Here is a 21075-nt window from a genome sequence, read left to right as displayed (position 1 = left end):
CCCTCAGTAATCACATATCATAAATAAATAACAGCATTGTAGAGCTAAAACACAGCAAATAATGATATACATTCATTTATATAAATTAGGTAATCTTATAATATATCTATATATCCAAGATGACTGTACAGTACATGTGAAAATGAAACAAAAATGTTTACATTAAAACAGATTTAACTTGGGTTTTTTTTCTCAGTGTAATATACACTAATGAACAACATTCCCAGCTTGCGTTGCCGGAACACGTGGCTTGTTTTTTTTTTTTTTTTGTGAGTTCACTTCATTCAAGGTCCGGAATCACACGTTACTCAGATCCTCCATCGTTCTGGAGCCGATGCTTTGTTTCCTGTGGGAGATGGCAGAATGGATAATGTGTTTACATTAATAGCATCTGTGGAAAGTAACTAAGTACACTTAAGTACTGTATCGAATACAGTTAAAGTGCTTGTACTTTCTTTTATCTTTTCATTTATATATTAAGGGCAAGTTTTGACTTTTACCTACAGTTATTAGTTGATTTTCAGATTCTACACGCAGAATATGATCAGTTAATAGGAGGGACGTACTAACATCATAATATTCTACATAAAACATGATTCTTTTTTTGTATTTTTATTAAATGACAACTCTTTCTCAGGCAGACTTTCAATCAAAAACTCAAACAAGTAGTGTCCAAGATATCTTGGCTTCAATTGCCTAGCATATGTCAGGCTTCAGAAATGGTGGATCCTACAATTCCCAAAATGCATCACAGGTTAGTCTCCACAAGTGTCAAACTAAACTAAAGAAAATTCATGACATCATCAGGGTTAAAAAACATAACCTTGATGTCATCAGGGTTGTTTTTTTCAAACTTTAGAAAGTCCCCTTCAGACCAACATATGACATTATACAGATGTATTTACAGGTACAGTTACACCTTATGGATTATAAACTGAACTAAGTGTGTAAAATTAGTGGACTGCTTGTGTCATTTATTTATGATCTCCACTCACCGTAGCTCGTCCAGGCAGACTTTATTCCTGAGCCGTACGTCTTCGCTGATGGGATAGAGCAGTAGGATCATCAACCCCGTGACAATGAAGGCCACGGGAGCAGCACCGATCAGCAGCTTCAGGGTGTACACCACGGGAGCTGGCTGCTTGCAGGCGCCGGTGTCATACCCTGCAAATCTACACGGACACACAAACGCGCAGAGGTGTTATTTTAATACGGAAATTCGACATCCAGCCTGACGCTGCAGCGCTGCACATGAGCGAACCCGACACCTCTCACATGACGGCCATAAATCAGATCTGGGGGTTAATGCATTTTTTTTTGTGAGGTATCATGACACGCTGAGTGCAGACGCGAGACATTATAGAGTGTTTAAGTTAATGGTGCATGTGTGATGGCGATGCACACTTACTCCAGACACAGGGTGGACACTCCCAGGGAGATACCAGCGGCAAACTTGGTGAAAAACACGTAGAAGGAGTAGAAGATGGCTTCATGGCCTTTGGAGTAAGGGTTGGCCAATCTGAAGTCGTCCACCACATCTGGCAGCATAGACCTGAGTAGCACACACATACATGCAGAGTTAAAGAGGGTTTTGTTTTTTCTCTTTTTGCTGGATTTTGTGAACACGTGTCTTTTGTCCTTAATACTCAACGTCACTCGTGAGATGACAAAATTTTAAGCTGATGTGTCCCTAAGACCTCCCTCGCGTTCTTACTTTAATCATCTTATACAACCAGCCAGTCAAGATGCTAGCAGCTGATGATGTAGGTCTACTTATAGCGCTCTGTTAAACCGGTGGGCTGAAATTACAGAGCTAATAACACGATTAGATGATGAGCAGCGGGCGGTGCCAGGCAGGAGGAACAATCGGCCCCTTCCAAACTAAACATGACCCCCCCGTGGCAGGGCCCCTGTAATTTGGGGTTCGAGGGAAGGGACATGGAGAAGAAGTCTGCTTTATCTCTGGTGTTGTTTTAACTCTGTGATGGTATAGATTTATAGTAGACGCCGCCTCTAATTCGTGAAGATGACATCACTTTCATGACTGGGACGTGACCCAAGCGAACGGACACACAGGCACCACTGACGACTTCTCGGCGCACTATTGTGGTTCGGCTAATGCCGCTTTGATATCGAATCAAAGGGAACTGACATGAGCAGCACGACCGCGGCGCAGACAGACGTGCAGCAGGACTCCGATCTACCTAGCTCGCAGGAAACTGAAGCACCAGAGAGGAAGAAACTTTTGATTCATGTGACCTCAGAATGGATGCAGCCACTTTTAAAGGCTTAGTTCAAATCTGTAAAAGAAAGAAAACCAGGGGAGCCCAGACTTTTTCCCCTTAGAGGGCCAAAACTGAAACTTAATTGCGGGCCAAAGCAAACGTATGGAAGCCATTTTACGCCAGTTAAAGAAAAGAAATTCATGAAAACTTATCCTTATCAAACGTTTACATTGTAAGTTATAATTGAGAGATAAATGTTTTATCTCATCATCACGATTTTATGTCAATTTTGACTTTAATTGTGACTTTAACTCATGATTTACACTCTTTATTTGATAATTGTGACATTTTATCCTATAAATATGACTGTTTTCTCAATTTTGACTGTTTAAAATCTCATATATATGACTTTTTTTCTCCGTGATCTAATAATTATGACTCAACATGCAAATCTTTTACATTTACAGATGAGTATGTTTTTTTCTCTTTAATCTTTAACCAGCTGAAATGGGCATCCATACAAATACTTACTGTATTATCAGAGATGAAAAATGGTACTAGGATCCAAAATTTGTTTACGTGGTGGACTTAATCAGGCATCCTTCATATTCAAAGAGCATTTTAAATTTAAAATAAAACAGCATTAATAATATAACAGTTTTTTAAATGGTCATTTTTTGCACTCAGAACATCTGGAGAGGCAAAGTGAACCTTGTGGCCGGGCCAACTTTGGCCCGCGGGCCTCACTTTGAGCAGCCCTGATCTGAACCATTTTTAATAATTGATTTGGTGGAGTTGAAATCTTACATGTGATGGAAAAGGGGGGAGGAAATAATTATCTTCCCTGCAAATCTTGAGGTAGCTACATCTGGATTTGGATAAGGACCAGGAAGTGTGTATTCTACTTGGGTCTAACACATTGCTTGTGTTTGTTTTCTTGTCGTCTTTTGCAAATATGTAGAAATTCTGACAACTGAAAAGTGACAAAGATCAAGATGTGATGGACCCTCTCATGGTCTTACCACGGCAGCAGGAGCGAAGCAGCCACGCTGAGCCCAGAGGAGACAGCCACGACGTAGGCCACCACCACGTTGGGGATGAAGACCAGCATCATGGTGAACGGCATGATCCACTAGATCGAGTGGAGAGAGACACAAAACAAAAAGTCTTCTTAAAACAACATTTTTCAAGGGTGCTTCTGTTATTCCACACGGGGACGCTGCATTCATGACTTTGCCCACAAGATGGCACAAACATCAAAGTGTATCCGTCTGTGTTGGCAAACCAAAATAAAAACAGAGTACTCACTGTGATACCGCAGAAAGCCGCCGTCTTCTTCCCAAACCTCTGCAGAAACCACTGCCATAACGGGATGCTTATCACTGCGGAAAGCTGGGTAAACAGGGGCAAAGGGGGAAAATGTGTGACACACGTGGGAAGAGAATCGCTTTGAATGTGATTCAGCTGGAGAGTAATTTTTTTTTTTAAAAAATGCAAGCAGGAAGACGTGCAATAAGGCAAGTGTCCTCTGCAAATGAAAAATTCATGACGTAGGAGATCTGGAATTCATCTAAAACGGCTGCTGTGGTTCGAATAAAGGTTTAATGGTGTCACGGGGGAAAAGAGCTGCGATAAAAATAGTTCCTGAAAAATAAATTAAGAATGCAAACACAGGAGTGAAACGATACAGAGCAACTGTATGTTATATCTCTGGGATGTGATGAAAGCATTACTCACCAGGATGGTCAGCACAATATTCTGGAAGTGATCCCTCAGGTCGGCGGCGTAAGTGCAGAAGAGGACGAAGTTGCTCTGTATCAGCTGCAGAAATCAGAGATCAAACATTCAGACGGTCGGCCTGGTCTTGTCTACTCAGCACTGTCGCTCGGCACTCAGCCTGCTGCGCTGAGTGCCAAACGAAGCGACTGGAGAAGCTGCTGACGGTGTTTCGCAGTGATTTATTCCCCCCTCGGCCTCGCACGGGTGACAACTGACACCTCCTCTGAGATGAGAGGGGCGAAAAATATACAGAGACAGATCCGATGCGAAAAAGTTGGAAAGTCTGCAATAATTCAAACGGCTTAAACCCGAGGTGTCAAAGCTACATGTGACGGACAAACAGCGGGACTCTGCTGAGCTGGTGCCACTCTTTAAGACCTGGGACCTCAAAAAAACATGCCTCCAAACCACCGAGCTTTCAGTAAGTGCTCTTCTACATTGATCAAATCAACATTGAGCGCCAGCAAATTCTTCCGCACTGTCAGGATTCCAGGCTCCAGTTTACTGTAACGCCGGGTGTCACGTCTGAGAAGTGCTTCATAAATACATCTGCATTTACCTGAATGGCGACAGTGATGAAGAGGAATGCGGCGGTCAGAGTGAGGTACGGCCCGTGTCTCATCACCAGGATGAAGCCCTGATAGAAGGGGATCTGCTTCTCCGTCCTTGGGGCGTACGGATCTGAAACAGTAACACGTGGAATAAGAATATGAGCGTGCAGCGTATCGAGTAACATGCAGCAAGAGAAAGGCGATGGATTCGCTCACTGGCAATCCTGGAACTGCCCCTGCATTGCAGTAGACAGCACAGCTAGGTCTGCACAGAGGTCTTACTCAGAAAACTCTGAGGCTAAATTGTTCGGCTTTTTGACTTTATTTGATAGCTAGGTTGAGACAGTCAAAATAGAGCTACGTTGCAGCTATGTACTATGTATCTGAGACCACTTGCCCAACAGAGTATTTATTTAATTCCCAACCACACTGGTTTCACCCCGTAAATGTGTTCCTGAATGTGGAACAGCTCATTAGGGCTGCAGCTAATGGTCTGCCATTTCCTTCATTGCAACACCAATCTCGTAAAAAGGTTGAAAAACTGTAAAACTATTGCTTGTTTAATCAAATTCAAACCCAAAAAAAAAAAAAAAGACCTTTATTTTGCTATAAAATGGGGAAAACACAACAAACTGTTGCGTTTAAGTGGCTGAGACTAGCTTATTTTAGCATACCGACCAATAAACAAAACAAATTGTTAGCATGAAGCCCAATCTGAGACGACCCCGATGACATCATCAGGGTCATCATCAGAGGTCACTGTACGACTGTTTTGACAGGGTAGGTCTTTCGGGCTTGACCTGGTTCTGATCCGGTTTTCACACCTTATTTTCCAATGTTCAGAACCTGAAAAGTGGTTTCCAGCTGAACCAAAGCAGGTGCGTCATATCGACAGATCGGTGTGAATTATTCAACTGTCTTGGTTTAGTTTTTGATTTCACTGTTTCCTGTTTTATTTTGGTAAATATCCGCATGTGTCACATGTCATTTCCACTTCCTCTCTTTGTCTTTTTTTTCCCCCACCATCACTGCTGACACATCCTAAACTACTAAAACAATGGCGTGTGTTGCTTTACATTTTAAATCATCAGTTCATTTTATTTTTTTTTTTATTTGTCGTCAATCAACATTAGCAAAATTCTCAGACTCACCAGACAGAAACTCACCATCTCTCTCCTTGACCCCGAGGAACATCACCAGGGTGCAGACGAGAAACACTCCTCCGATCACGCCGGCAGCTATCATGTACACCTCCTTCTGCAGAGAGAGAAGAAGAAGAAGAACAAACACGTAGCCTACATCAGTCCATCTTCTTACACTGCTCGCACAATCCGGTCTATTCTGAGCCATTTCTCAATCTTTAATTCATAATGTTCTCAAATGCCTAAAAGATTTAAGCGCTCCACTTTAACATGCTATACGTCCCCTCTGGAAAAAATAAAATCCTCACAGTAGGTGTTGGTTTTTTACCCAGTGGTGGACAGTACTCAACTCTGCCGCGCACATGTCACTGTAAGCATAAACAGGAAGAAACCTCAAGTTGATCTGCATCCCAAAATACAGCCCTTTAACCATTTAATATTGCACCCCGACAGGAACTGCTCTGCCTTAAACAACCTCTGTTTGTTTGCTATTTTTCCATGCGGTTCAGCCCAGCGGCCCATTATTATTTATGCACATCAAACACTCCCTGTTTCCGAGGGCAGACCTGGTTTGCCCAGACGGTGTGCCACCCTTTACCAGTGACCACGGAGGAATTTGGCGGGTGGCTGCGGAGGGTTTTTGCCACTGTGAGTGGGTTGCCCCGATTGGGTTCACCCAAAATCCAATGGAAAAGCAACTATTTGAAGCCCAAATAGCTGCGGTGTGACCAAAATCCAAACGCAGGGACATTTTGCACTCTGGCTTGTTTCATCTTCACAAAAAAAAAAACTCCCATGATGGATTCACGGCAGCAGTCGCGTTTATTCACGGCTCAGCAAACTGAAATGTTGATGGGAATGTCTCCTATCGTGTTTCTCTCCCTCCGACTTGAAGCTAAGCTGCAGCCACCTTGAAGTGAAAAGACTAATATTTCCAGCATATTGAATCTGGGGTGCCTTCGAATGGTCCGGGTGAGATATAAATAGGTCCTAATGACTTGCAGACTGTAGAGACCCCCTCAATGTGGGGGCCACAGTTTGGAGCCTGATGTGAGGGAGGAACCCCCCCCCACACACACACACACACACACACACCCACACACACACTTTTGTGGTCGTGAGAGGGGAGCAGGCTCAGGATGTCGGGTTCAGATATCAAACAGTGGCGTCTCCTTTCAATCCCATGGGTTAAAAACATGGAGCCATTTCGGATGTCAGAACATGCAGACGGTCTGTAAATATGGACCCAATTTCGAACAATCCTCCTTTTCATTCGGCGCTGCTTTTTTCAGCCCCTTCGGATATTTAGCGAAAGTCAACCGCCCTGTGCACACACCGCGGCTCCCAAAGTTCATCGAGAACGCTGACGACGGTCCAAGTTATTTTCAAACCCGACTCTGCGGCCTACTTTGAGCACACCTGGGTTCCTGGTTTTGGCTCGGTGACACTTACCGAGTGTGACAGGTATTCCTGGGAGCGCACCAGGCTCTTGACGATCTCTGCCCCGCTGCTGTTGCCAAGGTAACCGGCAGTCATGTTGTGAGGCGGGCAGTGCTTCAGCGTGTGAGCGCTGGCCACGATCTGGCCCTGGATGGCGGCGCCAACAAGTGTCCCCAGCACCTCCATTGTCATTCCTGGAAACACACGGAATAAAGAGATCCGGCTATCAGTTCCAGTACTACAGAGTAATTCACACACTGTTAATCTTTACTGCTGCTGCAAGAAAAAAAACTGAACTCTGGAGACAAAAAGATGGATTCAGCTTTTTGCATATTAAAAGACCTTACTGTAGGCAGTGGCTGAGTCTCTCTCCCTCTGGTCCGTGCTCAGGAACATGGTGAGAGCAGAATAAGGCACGTGGAAGCACTGCAACGAAGCAGAAAGATACAGTCAGGGCTTTTGGTCTGACACGGCAGCAGCAAAACAAAAGTCTCTTAAGGTGGAGAAAGAAAACCATGTCGAGTATTTTGTCTGCTTTTTTTCCCGAGCCGTGCTTCGACTGTTAGACTGCCATGAGATTTTGTACAAGCATGATTCCCACATGATGCATCTTAGAGGTGACATTAGTAGAATAGGGACGGATTTCATTAGTCGCTGAGAGCATAGATGGAGAGCATAAATGTAACCGACAGCTGCTGCTCTTTGTTATCCATCCTTGGCTTCCCACCATGTTTCTACAGCAGCCCAGAACGGACAAACCGAAAACCAAAAGGCCTTTTTCCAGTTTTTGCGTGATCGGTGGATAGGGGAGGGTGAGGTGAGGGGTGATCAGTAGGGATGCAAACAGCAACCTCACTGCTAAATGCGACTAAATCCTCCACACTGGACCTTTCACACGCTCACAGAGCCGCTTGCGTGGCTTGCATCTATTGTCGAGTGTTGTCCGCATGCAACATCTGACCCACAATCAAATGGGAACACCCAAGATATGTTTAGATGCCTTTTCATCTACGTACACGTTCCCGTGAAAATGCATCACTGTGCACACACACACACACACACATATGTATATATACCAAAAGCAGTCTCTGCACTTTCCATGTCGGCCAACCTCAGCCCTGTTTTGTCCTTCCTCACCACCTCTCCCAGAGAATAGGCCAGCAAACTGAGGACCTGCTTCACTTTGTAATTTACACAAGGGCCCAGTCAGCACTGTGGCCAAACGAGCGTGCACAGCCGCGACGAAAATAAACGTGGCCGTGAAGGGATTTTCTTTTTTTTTTTTTTTTCAGCCACTGGTTCCATACAGCATGTCAATTACGGGGCTGGATGCAAACATTTATAGAAATTGAACCTGCTCAGCGGTCCACTATAGATGGAAGTGAGAGCTGATAAATCCCATCGAAACCCGCTATTAGTTGATTACGTAAACAGATGACATACTGCATCATAACCTCTGTTTACAGACTGTGACCCTCTGAATGCTAACAGCTGGCCGTTCCCAGCTCACTTCACACAAACACACGTCCAGAGACAATGAAGGAAGGCTAAAAGTGGTAACCGCCATTTACCCAGCGAGAGGTTCCTGGCAGGACGGACCGTATACTTATCAAGTAGTTAGAATGACATGCCATTACAGCTCGCCGCAGCGTGGCCGCAGCGGTCTACGCGCTCTGTAGCACATGTTATATGGGTTACCCCAGAGCAGAGCGACGAGGGAGAGAGATGAATGGTCTGGACCATAATAACAAAAGGCAGCCTAAATAACTTTACTTCCCCCTTTGAGGTGAGGTATCGAGGAGCTCTGGGCTCTAATCCGCCACACGTCACAAATCAAAGTGTAAATCCCACTCCAGGCTGTCGGAGTCTAGCCTGAGACGACTGTGATCATCTCCACTTAGAACTTTGTTCTTCGCGATGTTTTTGCTGCATTTTTATCTGTATGTTACGCAACGTGTCATCTGCATCAATCAGACTTTTTATCTCCTTGACGTCTCTCTTGTACTGCGTGTGAAGTCCCGCTGGGTCGCCTGAGGCGCGCGTACGCCATTTTTCAGATTTCTTAAAACATCAAGTGCACTTCAGAGAGAGTACTTACAGTGATGAGGGTTTGGTAGAGGCAGTAGAAGCCCAGGTACCAGATGAACCTCCCGCTGATGAAAGGGGGAACAAACCAGAGGTAGAAGTAGGAGACCACCAGGAACGGAGTGCAACCCACCATCCTAAAGATGTGAAACATGTCAGGTGAGAACACAAAAAAGATTAAATATCATATTTACACCCTGGTTCTGAGCTAACTCCAGGCAGCTATCATAAGCTGTCACAGCGGGGGACAACAGTGGCTCGCATGTTATGTAATTTTCATAGCAGTGCAGTGTTAAAATCGGGCCATATTTCTGGCAGATTACAGTGAGCTGCGCTGACGGCTAAATGATTATGTTGTCGTAAGTATGATAGGAATCTGTCCTAGGAGGGACGGGCGCGCAGGGAAATACCACAGTGTATCAAACCTAGCATTTAAAGATCTGCACACACGCACACAAACACATGAATATGCAACACACACTCAAGCCAACGCAGCATGAAGGAATTCTGCTGCGCTGTGCTTTTTTCCCAGAACTCGGAGTGATACAGTGTGTGGGCTATGTATAATTCATAAGTAAACAACTGGTATGTGTCATTATGGCTGAAGTGTGCAGCTGTGCGTTTCAGAATAAGGGGCAGATTATGGACCGATCAACACACTATGATTCGTCAACATATCCTCCACCCTCCTCTTCTTCTTCTTTTTCTCTGAAACGCAAGTGGAGTTTGTTTGTCCCGATGCTGGAGCAGGGAACAGCTGTAACAGCAGCACATCTGCAGGTAGGAAAAAAAAAAAAAGGACCAAAAGGGGAATTGTGGTGACTGTGACAAAAAAAAAACCCTGCCGGCACTCTGACCTCTGGCCTGCTCCACACTGGGGAAATATAAACAAGAGAAAGTGGGAGAAAGAGGTAGAGAGAGGCCGGGAATGGTCATTTCTAGCATCGTCCAGCCCGCTGCACCTCACTCTCCTCCTGATTGTTTGCTCTAACAAAGGCGGCTGACAACGCTGGTGCTGCAGTATTGACCGCTTGGTCATGGGGGGCGATGAAAGGGCCCCCGGCAGCCGGTGAATGGGACAGTTAGAATGTTCCTGCAAGATGACCGTGCTCAGGGAGAGGCAACAAAGGCTCGTGTGCAAACACACTCGCATATTTTCTCACACATCAGGCGCGCATGAATACGCATCCGCACCTGTCCCGCTAATTTGCACAGTCTTAATTAAGCCAGGGCAGGTTGATATGGAGGCTGGCACGTACTTTTCTCTCCTCTCTCCGACTTGTTCGGGACACTCGCGGCATGTTAATTAGATGACGAGCGGCGGAGCAGAGGGGATTTAGAAGGGGTCTGATGGGTGAGAGCGTGCTTTCTTGGTTGATTATGAGCTTAGCAGTGTTCATATATGGCAGAGGTAGAAGGTTTCTATCTGCACTTACTCAAGTTCTCTACTCAGGTGATCCTTGATGTTACTTTACACCTTTACTCCATTACTTTTCAGAGGGAAACAGTACTTTGTTAGAACACTTCATGCGCCACAGCTGTTAACATATGATGATCTCATAAACAACAGGACTCGAGTCACTGTGTTGAGGACTTGCAACTTGACAGATGACAAATGACTCGTGACTTGACTTGACTTGAGACACGATGACTCGAATGACTCGACGGGGGGAATATTTTCTTTACTGAGAGGAAACTATGAAATAAGTTTTTATAAAGTTATCTGTTTTATGTTCAGTTACATTCATTCTACGAGTGGTTGGTCATTACGCGGCAAAGCGACTTCTTCTCTGAACCTTTACAGATGGCTTCATTTTCTTCAGAGTCTTCAGAGAAATGGAGATCATTTCTAAAAAGCGAATGCATACTTGTTCAGCAGAACGTTTCTTATTTCTTACCCCATTAATGATCTCAGGACCCGCTCGATTTATCTCGTGATCCTTCAGAGGAGGCCTGACCCCTCGTTTGGAAGCCACGGGACCAAACTCCCTAACTGTGGGTCAGTGCTGTGTGTGTAATGATGCATTCATCAGCAATCTGATAATGCAATATAGCCAACAGAATGATGATATATCAGTCACACAGGCCAAGTACGTTTAAGTTTGATGGTAACACTACTTGTGAGTATTTTTACAGTGTTGCGTTCCATCTTTTTTTTTCCCCTGTTAAAAGTTTGTTTTTTTTCCTCACTCAAATCGAGGGTCTAAAGAAAGAGGCTGTCGTTCACTGTACAGTTTGTAAAGCCCACTGAGGCAATGCGACTTTAAATAAAATTGATTTGATTTGATTTATTGGCACTTTTACTGAAGCTGAGGAACACCTCTTCCATCACTGACAGACCAACGCTGTCTTTCTCTCGTTGAGTCTAGTTGAGTTTCGAGCTTCTCGTCGCAGGGATCATGCATCACTGCAATCAAAAGAATAATAAACAGAGCAGCACCCATGTGGGTGTTTTGGGCCAAATGACCTCATCCTAAAGAACTCAGATACAAATCACTTCATGTCTGGCTGTGGATGTGACAGCCGGAGAGGTGGGGGGGGAACACTTCCTGCTCGACGGCCAGAGGGGGGACTTTCCAAACAGGGTCGGGACCGAGGGAGTGTCCTGCAATCTCATCACAAATACCGATGAACACACATTTCTCCCACGTATATATACCACACCAAGTATTCCCATGGACACACACACACACACAGAGCACACACACACACACACACACACACACCTACAGCCTCCCCGGGGTAATCAAAGCTGATTTAACAGCCATCAGCATCTGTCTGGTATTGAGCGCGGCTGGCTGGCCACAGTGGACTTGGTCCCCCTCCAGCTCTGTCAGCCTGTGTGTAATCTATGGTTTATAATGCAGTAGGCATTAAAAACTGCACGTGTAATTATAGCTAGTGTCACGCTAGTGTGTGCTCAAAAGACACATACCGCACACACACGCATATCTGCTTATGGAATCATCTTTGAAAATGGCGACTTGAGGAAATGGTGGTATTAACTTTGTGTGATCCACAATTACAGAGCGGCAAAAGGCAGATCATGCTGTGCAGCCTCCTTACAGACAAAGAAAGCTGGACGATGCCCAAATGTGAAATGAGCTGTTCCATAAATGCAATGATATGTCAACGGGCAGCACCGCGGCATATGATTAATAAAAGAATGCAGATGAACTTCCTCGTCTGCTGTTGTCTGGCATCAAAAGGCAACAAACCCAGCCCACGCCCTCCAAGCATGCAAAGCTCATCAGAGGCAGCGCCGGGTCGGTGTAATTAAAACTCGCTGCCTGCTCGTTCATCTCAATCCTCAGGTGAGAGGCTTTGGGCCCCGAGAATAATTTCAAAACTTTCGGAGAAGTGGAGCACGCGGTTTGTTATTGCTTAGATTCTGCACAAACATCAGTGTGATGAAGTGGCCATAATTATGTCTGAGAGAGTGGGAGCAAACCAAAACAAGTTTCATAATCTGTCGACAAATTACAGTCCTTTTACGCAGGAGTATCTGTCTGTCAACAGCAGCACTTTATTATTCGTTGACTACTGAGAGGAGGTCATTTCGCTCTACTCTAGCAGCTTAATTAAATCACATGTATCCCATTTTCACTGGATTGTTGGATAACTTAAGAGTAAAGAGAGCAACACGCCAATATGAGACTAAATACTGTCCAGTATTCTGACTAAATGTCTGGTCTTAAAGGCTACGCTACAATCAACAGTGCTAATTCTGACTTCTGAATCTGATGTTAAATGGTTAGCGAAACGTCTTCAATAATACTCTTGTCAATATTTATGTGCAATCTGATGTTCTGTTCCTACTTTTGAGCCAATGAAAACATCTAAATGTAACAATGCGGAAGAGAAAAATGGCACAAATACAGGAGAGGGTAAGAGAAATAACAACGAGGAGGAAGTTCAGAGGTGGGGAGCTCACCAGGGCATGAGTCTGCCGATCTTCGTCCATCTGCTCTTTGTAATGAAGAAACCAACAACCGGGTCGGTCACAGCGCCCCAGGCTTTACCGATGAACAGCACCATGGAGGCCTGGAAGGCGTTGATCTGCAGAGCAGAGCGAGGACAGACTGGAGTTAAAAACACAAAACTTACCAACTCATTTACTCATTCACAGGAGCCACAAACAATTCTCATTATCTTCGTTATTAAACTCTTCACCTGAGCGATATCGAGCAGGTAGATCTGCAGGAAGAAGGCCGTGGCGCTGGCAGCCACCTCCTTCGGTGCTCCGCCGATGGCGAAACACAGCTTGCTGCATAACGTCAACTTGTGGCCCAGCTCAGTCTGTGAAGACGGAGGTGACGAGGGAGAAAGAAAAGAAAAAAAAAGAAAAACTTAATAAGATAATGACGACCTTGAAGGTCAGGCTGCTAATGAGCAAATTAACTTTTCTCTACTGCAAGCAATCTGATGAAGACGTTCATTTCAAGTGGGAAATAAAGGCGCTACTGTCACAAAACACACAATGTTACTGCTTATTGTTGAAGTTAAAACCAACCATGAGGTAATGACCTCCAAAATGGACATGTTCACTCAATTACTGCACTTTAATGAGCACTAGGAAAGATCTTTAGTGACTAGTTTAAACAAACTAAATAAAAACACTCTTCTGTTTTCATGAGTGAATAAACAAACTGACCTTAAAGGTAAGTGGCGGACCCTGCCACCTTTCTAGCTTCAAACAGACCTTATTTTCCAATGAAAACAGCTTGTTTATTCACTCATGGAAAATATGAATATTTCTGTTTTCTGTACTCTTACCTCATTAATATCATAAATATCAAAACAGTGCATTTGAATTTCTCCTCCAAAACGATGCAGTGCCCCTTTAAGGAGCCTATAGTTTCTACATACTTGTACTTTACTTGCATGTTACCACTTTCTGCTACTTCTTACACTTCCACTCAATACACATTGGAGGAAAATATAGCACTTAAATATATAACTCCATTTTGTTTATGCGATAACTTTAGTTACCAGTTACTCTGCAGATTCCAGGCTGCACCAGAGCCAAAGTAGCCCATTTTTATTTTTATTTTGCTTATTAAAAAAAGAATGAAAAACTGATTCTGATCATCGGAAAAATGCTGTACAGAATACACATACATGAAAATAATAATAATAATAATAATGATACCAAAGTAATATTGTGACACACTCACTAAGTCTGACTTGTAGGTACTTTTAACAACACTGTGAGTCACACACCCACAAATGTGTTCACACACTCAAGGATATGACGAAGAGGCACAATGTGTCAAAGAATAAACTTCGGTTAAAGTCAATATTCCTGGAACAGGAGATCAGGCGTAAATATAAAGACTGTGTCATTTTGTTAACCAATACGCATGAATGATTCAATCAAAGTTCACTCTATGTTACACCATTCACCACTAAAGACAAAGAGACCAACAGACTTCAGTGTAACTGCACTGAAAACTTGTCAATCCAATCAAATACACTTCCTTGTTTCCTCTTAGTTTTTTCCCATGAACGACTGAAGCTGTTTATCTTACCAACCGCCTGTGCACATTCCTGGCTCAGCTTTATTACTCTACCTCCCAGACGATCCAACGTGAAACAAGGTGTGTCGCTCTCTAATAAATTAGGCCATGAGGACAGATTTATGACTCATGAATAGTGAAACCTGCAGTCATTCATTGTCTGAATCTTCTTCTATTTCAGGCTTTCCTAAAGTAACATCCCTCCCTAATCTATGTGTCGCATCGACTGAGTGATTCAGGGGAATTTAAAGAAAAGTATAGTTGCTTAAGCGCCTCTACGTAGCAACGCATTTTGCCGTGACGTGTGCAGAAGATGTGTAAGAGTTTCACTCCCTTACGAACGCGCAAGTCATCTCCCAGCTGACGACTTAAATCATCAGTCATCATGAATGACATGGTTGCTTCTGCACACTAGAAAGATGTTCCTGGTTTAAATATGTGCAAGTGTGGGTGTAAAATAGGGGGATCAGAGAGAGACCCTCCACCAGCTATTTGGGTTGTGGTTTATCCGTGCAGACACTGAGGCACACGGTGGAGCCTGAGGAGGCCACCGAGTCATCTTTACTCTGCTGTAACCATCAGGCACATGGCTGTGTGTGTGTGTGTGTGTGTGTGTGTGTGTGTGTGCAACAAGGGCAAACTTTCATCTTCACACATGAATAAGGCGAGACACCACAGTCTAGGGAGCCCGATATTTACGACTGTCTCCGAGGCTGTGCACACAGATCAACCTCTGCCTGTTCCTCCCTTCTGTATAACCTTTGGATTCAGACATCCACACAAACACACACACACACACTAACACACACAAACACACAAAACACTGTCACTCCACATCCAGTGGCCCAGGCTCGGCCGGCAGCTGCTCCCCTCAGAGCTTTATGAAAGGAGGAAAATCACCAAAGGAACCACAGCCTCGACCGACACACTGTTATTACCCGACTCACGTTTTCTCTTCCTCCGTTTTTTTTTCGCCCCATCAAAACACGGAGGGCTTCGAGAACGACAATTACCGGGAGGGAGGGGTGTAATTATTCAATCGCAAGACAAGCGGGTCAGAGGTAAGTAAAGGCTGCGCGGCGGTTTCCGACTTCAAAACTCTCTCTTCTTCCACTCTCACTGCAATTACCCCTAATTGGAGAGAAAAATTAAACTCTTTGGTGCCTGGAGAGAATGCTGCTTAACTGATGATGTGCAAAAATACTCGCAGCACTCCTCTTTCTCTCTCTCTTTCTCTCTCTCTCTCTCTCTTTCTTATTCTTTCCCTCCAAACTCAATCATTACCGAGTTTCTTATCATCAAAGAGGATAAACAGGATATCCCGTCTACTGTTGTCTGGATGCACAAACAACGCCGCACACACACTCGAGTCAGACTCACACATGTATACAGAACAAGTAGCTGGGAGTAAAGGGAGCATCCGCAAAGTTCAGACAAACAAGGGACAGGGACAGATAAGACTAATCTGTGGGAGTTAATGAATCCTGAACCGTCTGAGGGAAAAAACAATTTCAAATGCCTGTACCGCACCGCCAGTGATTTAAATCAGGATTGAGGATAATTCTAGTGCAAAGAAAAGGGGGGGGGACATCTCACGTCAGCTACGCTATATTCTCCAAATGCAAGACTGAGTGTTTGCATGTTGAATGTTAAGCTGCTGCTGAAATGGCATCAGAAGGTCAGAAGGTCTAGTTACAGAGTTTAAAACAGTGGCTTTTTGTCGTCTGCCCAGATTACGGATTATGAGTATGAACGGCTGATCACATCAGTGTTGTCAGCGGGGCCTTCAAACTGTCAACAGCAGCCTGGTGACGCTGGTTAAACTCACGGGGGGAATCAATCCATAAATCTGCAGATGGATTAGTGGAAGAGTGACAGAGCGGTGTACTTTTGTGACGGATCGGAGGCTCTTCATGTCGACTTTTACTGACTCTGACCTACATGTGTTCTCACTCACAAAGGGAGAAACCGCCTTCATCTATCATGTCCCACTTAGGCACCCTTATTTGATTGTTCACACCTTTAACAACATGTCGCATGACTACACAAATCTTTTTCAGTGTAAACATATTGTAAGTATGAGTTTCATTCATTTAAAGTTAAGTCGATTTAAAAATCTACTTCATTTAATTTAAGGGAATATAAACAATACATCAGCAGTCCTCCTCCTGGCGTACATTGTTTTGGGGATTAAAAGTCACAAGAGATTTACTTTAGTTTTAAGAAAACACAATGGAAAATTAACGTACGTAGTTAAAGCAACATTGTGTAGAAATCGGTCCAAAAGTGGCTAAAACAAGAGCAGCTCCAGCTCTCTATGAGGCAGATATAAACAGGCTGTTTACGCACAAAAAGAAATCAAGTTTCCATTCAAATTCAGCCAAAGCTTTAAACTAATCTAAAAAAACAAAAAACTAAGTTTTCACTTTGATCAGGATCTTTTTTAGTTTTTCCGCCAAGTAGTGGACTATTAATAAATCTGAGTTTTCACTGTTTTTATTGATTCACCAACATTTTCTTTTTTTTTTTTAAGTTCATTGTACAAGTTCTTTTTGGAATATTTTGAGTTTCTTCTGCATTTCTACTCAGGTTTTTTATGTGTACATTTAAAAAAACAAAACAAAGATGCTTGTACGTTTGTTTCCGTGTCTAAAGAGCTGTAAATGTGAGAATCTAATGTTTCCTCAGGTTCAGGGAAGTGTACTCATTTGGTTTTTAAATCACATTTAGTGTTTACATTAACAAAATCCCGCCTCCTTCTGGGAAACTAACAAAGATATATTTGTATTAACAACTAATTCTCAGGTGTCAAATTCCGAGTAATTTGAGCCGCATTAAAGCAACAGAAACTGCACATTAGACGGACGTTTGGCAGAGAGGAGACAGTTGGAGAACTGGTTAGATCGGTGATGTAACGCTGTTTCATTGGCACCTCGAGCCAGTGAAACAAAACCAGAATGAATGACTAAATGCAAAGGTATTCAATATGACAGTATCTGAAACAGTGTCTGCATAAACTGGTATCTGCCTCAATAAAGGGACAACACTCCTTGTAAGTGCTTGGCTCTCTTGTCTTGCTCACTTCAAAGTCTTATCACCTTCCACTCGTGTGGTTCTCATGATGCTAAATGATGTAAGATAAAACACAAAGGACCTCCTGCTGTTTGCAAAACCTGAGTGTGCCATCACTTCCTGCTCTCCATCCACTGTCTTTCTTCCTATTATGGCTGCGATGACGAACGGTCTTCATCACCAAAGTCCAGTGAGATCGCCGGCGTCAGACAAAAGAAAGCAATCACCGAGCGGTTCATCCCATCAACCGGAACAACCTTTCTCCAATGAAAACAATCAACTTCCAGGCGTTATCTGCAATCTGGAGGATTAATGGTTCACAGCAAAACAATGCAGCAGATTGATCAGAAACAGATAAGCCACTAAAGAGATCACACTTTCCATCTTTTTTCTTTTTCTTCCCCCCACTTCTATTCTTCCATCCAATCATGTGAACTCACTCACGGCCCAACTGAGCTGCGAACACACCAGATGAGACGTCCCAAGATGGGTCACAACAGTGTGTTTTGGACTCCTACAGTTACACGTGATAGCAACTACAAGAGAAGCAACACAAACAGGTGATCTTACCTGCTGAGGCGTTTTGGGGAAGAGCGGTTCAGTGGGCTTGATGAGCTTCCCTGCAGGGCCCTGAGCTCCCCTCTCTCCCTTGGCCATGGCTGAGAGGCTGTGTGTGAGGCGGCAGCTGTACTTCTGTGACTGTGTGTTGAAGTGAGTATGACTGTGGCTTCTCGTGTGAGCAAGCGTGCGAGCAGCCTGCCACTGGTTGGTGTGTGTTAGAGGCTGGAACTGGATGTGGCTCTGACTCCGGGTGTGTGTGTGGTGCACGTGAGTGACAGCTCCGGAGGCTGGGAGCTCCTCCTGCTCCTCTATGACAACTCTGCCGCTTTCTGCCGCCATTCACATGCTGTTGTGCTCTGGAATGAGGCCAGGAAGGGAAGGGCAAAGTCAGACAGGCGGTGCCACACACACACATATACAAAAACACACACACACACACACACACACACACACACACACTCAGTGAAAAGCATGTACTGCAACATACAAGAAGAAGAATGCACACACATATTTGAACTCAAAGATGGAACAATGCACAAGAGCGCAGATGAATAAAGATGCAACAACACACACACACACACACACACACACACACACACACACATGCTCACACTCCACCACAGCCACCCTTTTCAAACACATATCCCACTTTAAGTCAAATGTAATCCAGTGTTGTCATCATGTGCTGTATCTGACAGCTGGCACAGCTGGGAAAACAGAGCAAAATGCGACGATGTCCCGTGCAGGAGTGCGCTGCTGCCCCGCTCTCATCTTACTACCACTGACAGAGCATCCACACTCAGGCGCCCTGCGCACCTGACAGGCACGTATCACAACAAATCGAGGGAGAAAACACAATTTCAATCTTACCCCGTGTTGGTGAGAAAAAAAAGCAGCAGTGCTGTGAGTGCTGCAGTGAGTTAGTTAGTTCGGTCCTCGCGGTGATCTGCCAGTCAGCCAGCCAGCCAGTCAGTCAGACGGCCAGGATGAGAAGGAGACTGCGGAGGATGGAGATGGTCTGCGCGTCTCCACTCTCACTGGTTTTCATCGGGAACTGCGCCCCTCGAAGGCTTTGGCGGTGCATGACACTCGGCTTGGTGTGTGTGTGTGTGTGTGTGTGTGTGTGTGTGTGTGTGTGTGTGTGTGTGTGTGTGTGTGTGTGTGTGCATCTGTGAGGAGATTATGGCAGGCGATGTTTTGACACTGTGTGTGTGTGTGTGTGCAGGATGGGAGCGCACAACAATGACACCGTGCCACAAAAACACTGCCGTGTCTGCAGAGTTAAAGCTCATATTGTGTGTTTGCCGTCTGACAGTGACAACAATCTTATCATGACCCACACTTCACTCGATGGGCTCCAAATCAGATTGGAGTCTAAAAGTGTTGCGCCATTGTCTTTGGGCGTCAGGTTGTATAAACCCTTCCATGCTTCGTGACAAAGGTATTTACAAGAAGTGGCCGACCTCGTACAAACATGTCTAGTGCATTGCTTCTGATCCCCGCACCCATCAGACCGCATCATGCAGGTGAGTGTCACTCTCAGGTAAGTGGTGTGAGGAGGAATGTCTGAAATGCAGTTTGGTTTCATGTCACTTCCAGTTAATTACCTGCCGAGCTTCTGTGGAACCAGGAGCTGGAAATGGTTGTTTGCGTGACAAGAACTCAGCAATCACATATTTCCCACACTGCATCATTGTCATCATCACTGTGATCTGGCTACACCTCAGTACTCCATGGCAGCCTAGTTTGAATTAAGATTGACATATCATTTTAAATATGTGTGCTGCCCTGGGCCGGGTTAAAGAGCTTACATTTCCCATAATGCAACAGGATGGTGTTTTTTGTTTTTTTTTTAAATTGAAGCCTGGTCACACACACACACACACAATGATAAAACAATCAAATTCAGCAGCAAAATAAGTCTATTGCAACCCAGATAGCGCACATTCAGCTGGCAAACGTCGACGTGTGGAATAGAAGTTACGTAGGAAAAACTTGGGAGTGTGTGTTTATTGGGAAAACGAGGCATCAGGCTTGAATACGCACAGATTAAGCTTGCTGTGCCACTATCTGCCCCTTTCAGACCCTACGCAGGCTTTTTGTAAGAACCGTCAATTTGAAAGCCAAGTGTGAGGTATTTTTTTCAAACTTGGGAAAGATTCCTCCAGAGCCACAGACGATGCTATCGCAGGCTGAGGTGTCGTCCTCATGACCACTAAACTGAACCCGATGTGCAAAATCGATGGAGTTTCCTTTAAATGAGACCTCATAATTCATTTTAAGTCAGTCTGATTTGTTATTGTGCACTCTATAAATGGTAAGTATGGTAAGTTAGCACATATAAAATAGCAAAAAGCCTTCCCTACACATTTTTGCATGGTTACATTTTGCATTATAATGTTTTTCTCGGCCCTTGTCCAGCTTTGGGTTTCAGACATATCGACTGTCTTTCCTTTTTCCCACATCTTTCATAAGCAGCTCCTTCAGTTCGAGATGTTTACCCTCCACAGTAAGCCTCTCCTCAGAGCATGACAACAAACATGTCATGGAGACCTTAGTTGATGAACCCGAACCTCTCCATAAATTCCAAGCATGCAAGCCCCTCTACCAAAACCACATTACTGACAATAAAAAAGGAAACCGCTGCAGAAGAGTCAGGCATATGACCTGCATTAGAATGGGTATGTTTCCGATAATGCGT

General features: G+C 44.3%; 1 protein-coding gene across 3 annotated transcripts; it reads right to left on the bottom strand.

Annotated features, from left to right (window-relative positions):
• Positions 1–262: 262 nt before the first annotated feature.
• On the bottom strand, positions 263–20119 carry mfsd2b (major facilitator superfamily domain containing 2B). 3 transcript variants are annotated; one of them, XM_037085776.1, is made up of 15 exons: positions 19982–20119; positions 18384–18730; positions 13396–13521; positions 13157–13281; positions 9236–9359; positions 7485–7563; positions 7150–7331; positions 5707–5812; positions 4564–4685; positions 3963–4046; positions 3534–3617; positions 3248–3357; positions 1409–1552; positions 996–1172; positions 263–346 (listed from the first exon to the last, which is right to left on the bottom strand). In XM_037085776.1, the coding sequence occupies exons 2-15, from the start codon at positions 18711–18713 to the stop codon at positions 298–300; spliced, it is 1842 nt and encodes a 613-aa protein (XP_036941671.1). In that variant the 5' UTR covers positions 18714–18730; positions 19982–20119; the 3' UTR covers positions 263–297. The 3 variants fall into 3 exon arrangements, with proteins under 3 accessions (XP_036941671.1, XP_036941670.1, XP_036941672.1); XM_037085775.1 differs by lacking the exon at positions 19982–20119 and adding an exon at positions 19245–19415; XM_037085777.1 differs by lacking the exon at positions 19982–20119 and adding an exon at positions 19245–19415 and having other exon boundaries at positions 5722–5812.
• Between the last annotated feature and the right edge of the window lie 956 nt (positions 20120–21075).

Source organism: Acanthopagrus latus, chromosome 22 (genome assembly GCF_904848185.1).
Source record: "Acanthopagrus latus isolate v.2019 chromosome 22, fAcaLat1.1, whole genome shotgun sequence".
NCBI lineage: Eukaryota > Metazoa > Chordata > Actinopteri > Spariformes > Sparidae > Acanthopagrus > Acanthopagrus latus.
This window is presented reverse-complemented; position numbering and strand designations above follow the sequence as displayed.

Excerpts from the sequence above, each read along its gene's own strand:
- mfsd2b (XM_037085776.1), bottom strand. The coding sequence starts at position 18,713 with ATGGCGGCAGAAAGCGGCAGAGTTGTCATAGAGGAGCAGGAGGAGCTC. Across the intron at positions 13,522-18,383 it reads TCCCCAAAACGCCTCAGCAG|ACTGAGCTGGGCCACAAGTT; the intron begins GTAAGATCACCT and ends CCGTCTTCACAG. Across the intron at positions 347-995 it reads GTCTGCCTGGACGAGCTACG|GAAACAAAGCATCGGCTCCA; the intron begins GTGAGTGGAGAT and ends CATCTCCCACAG.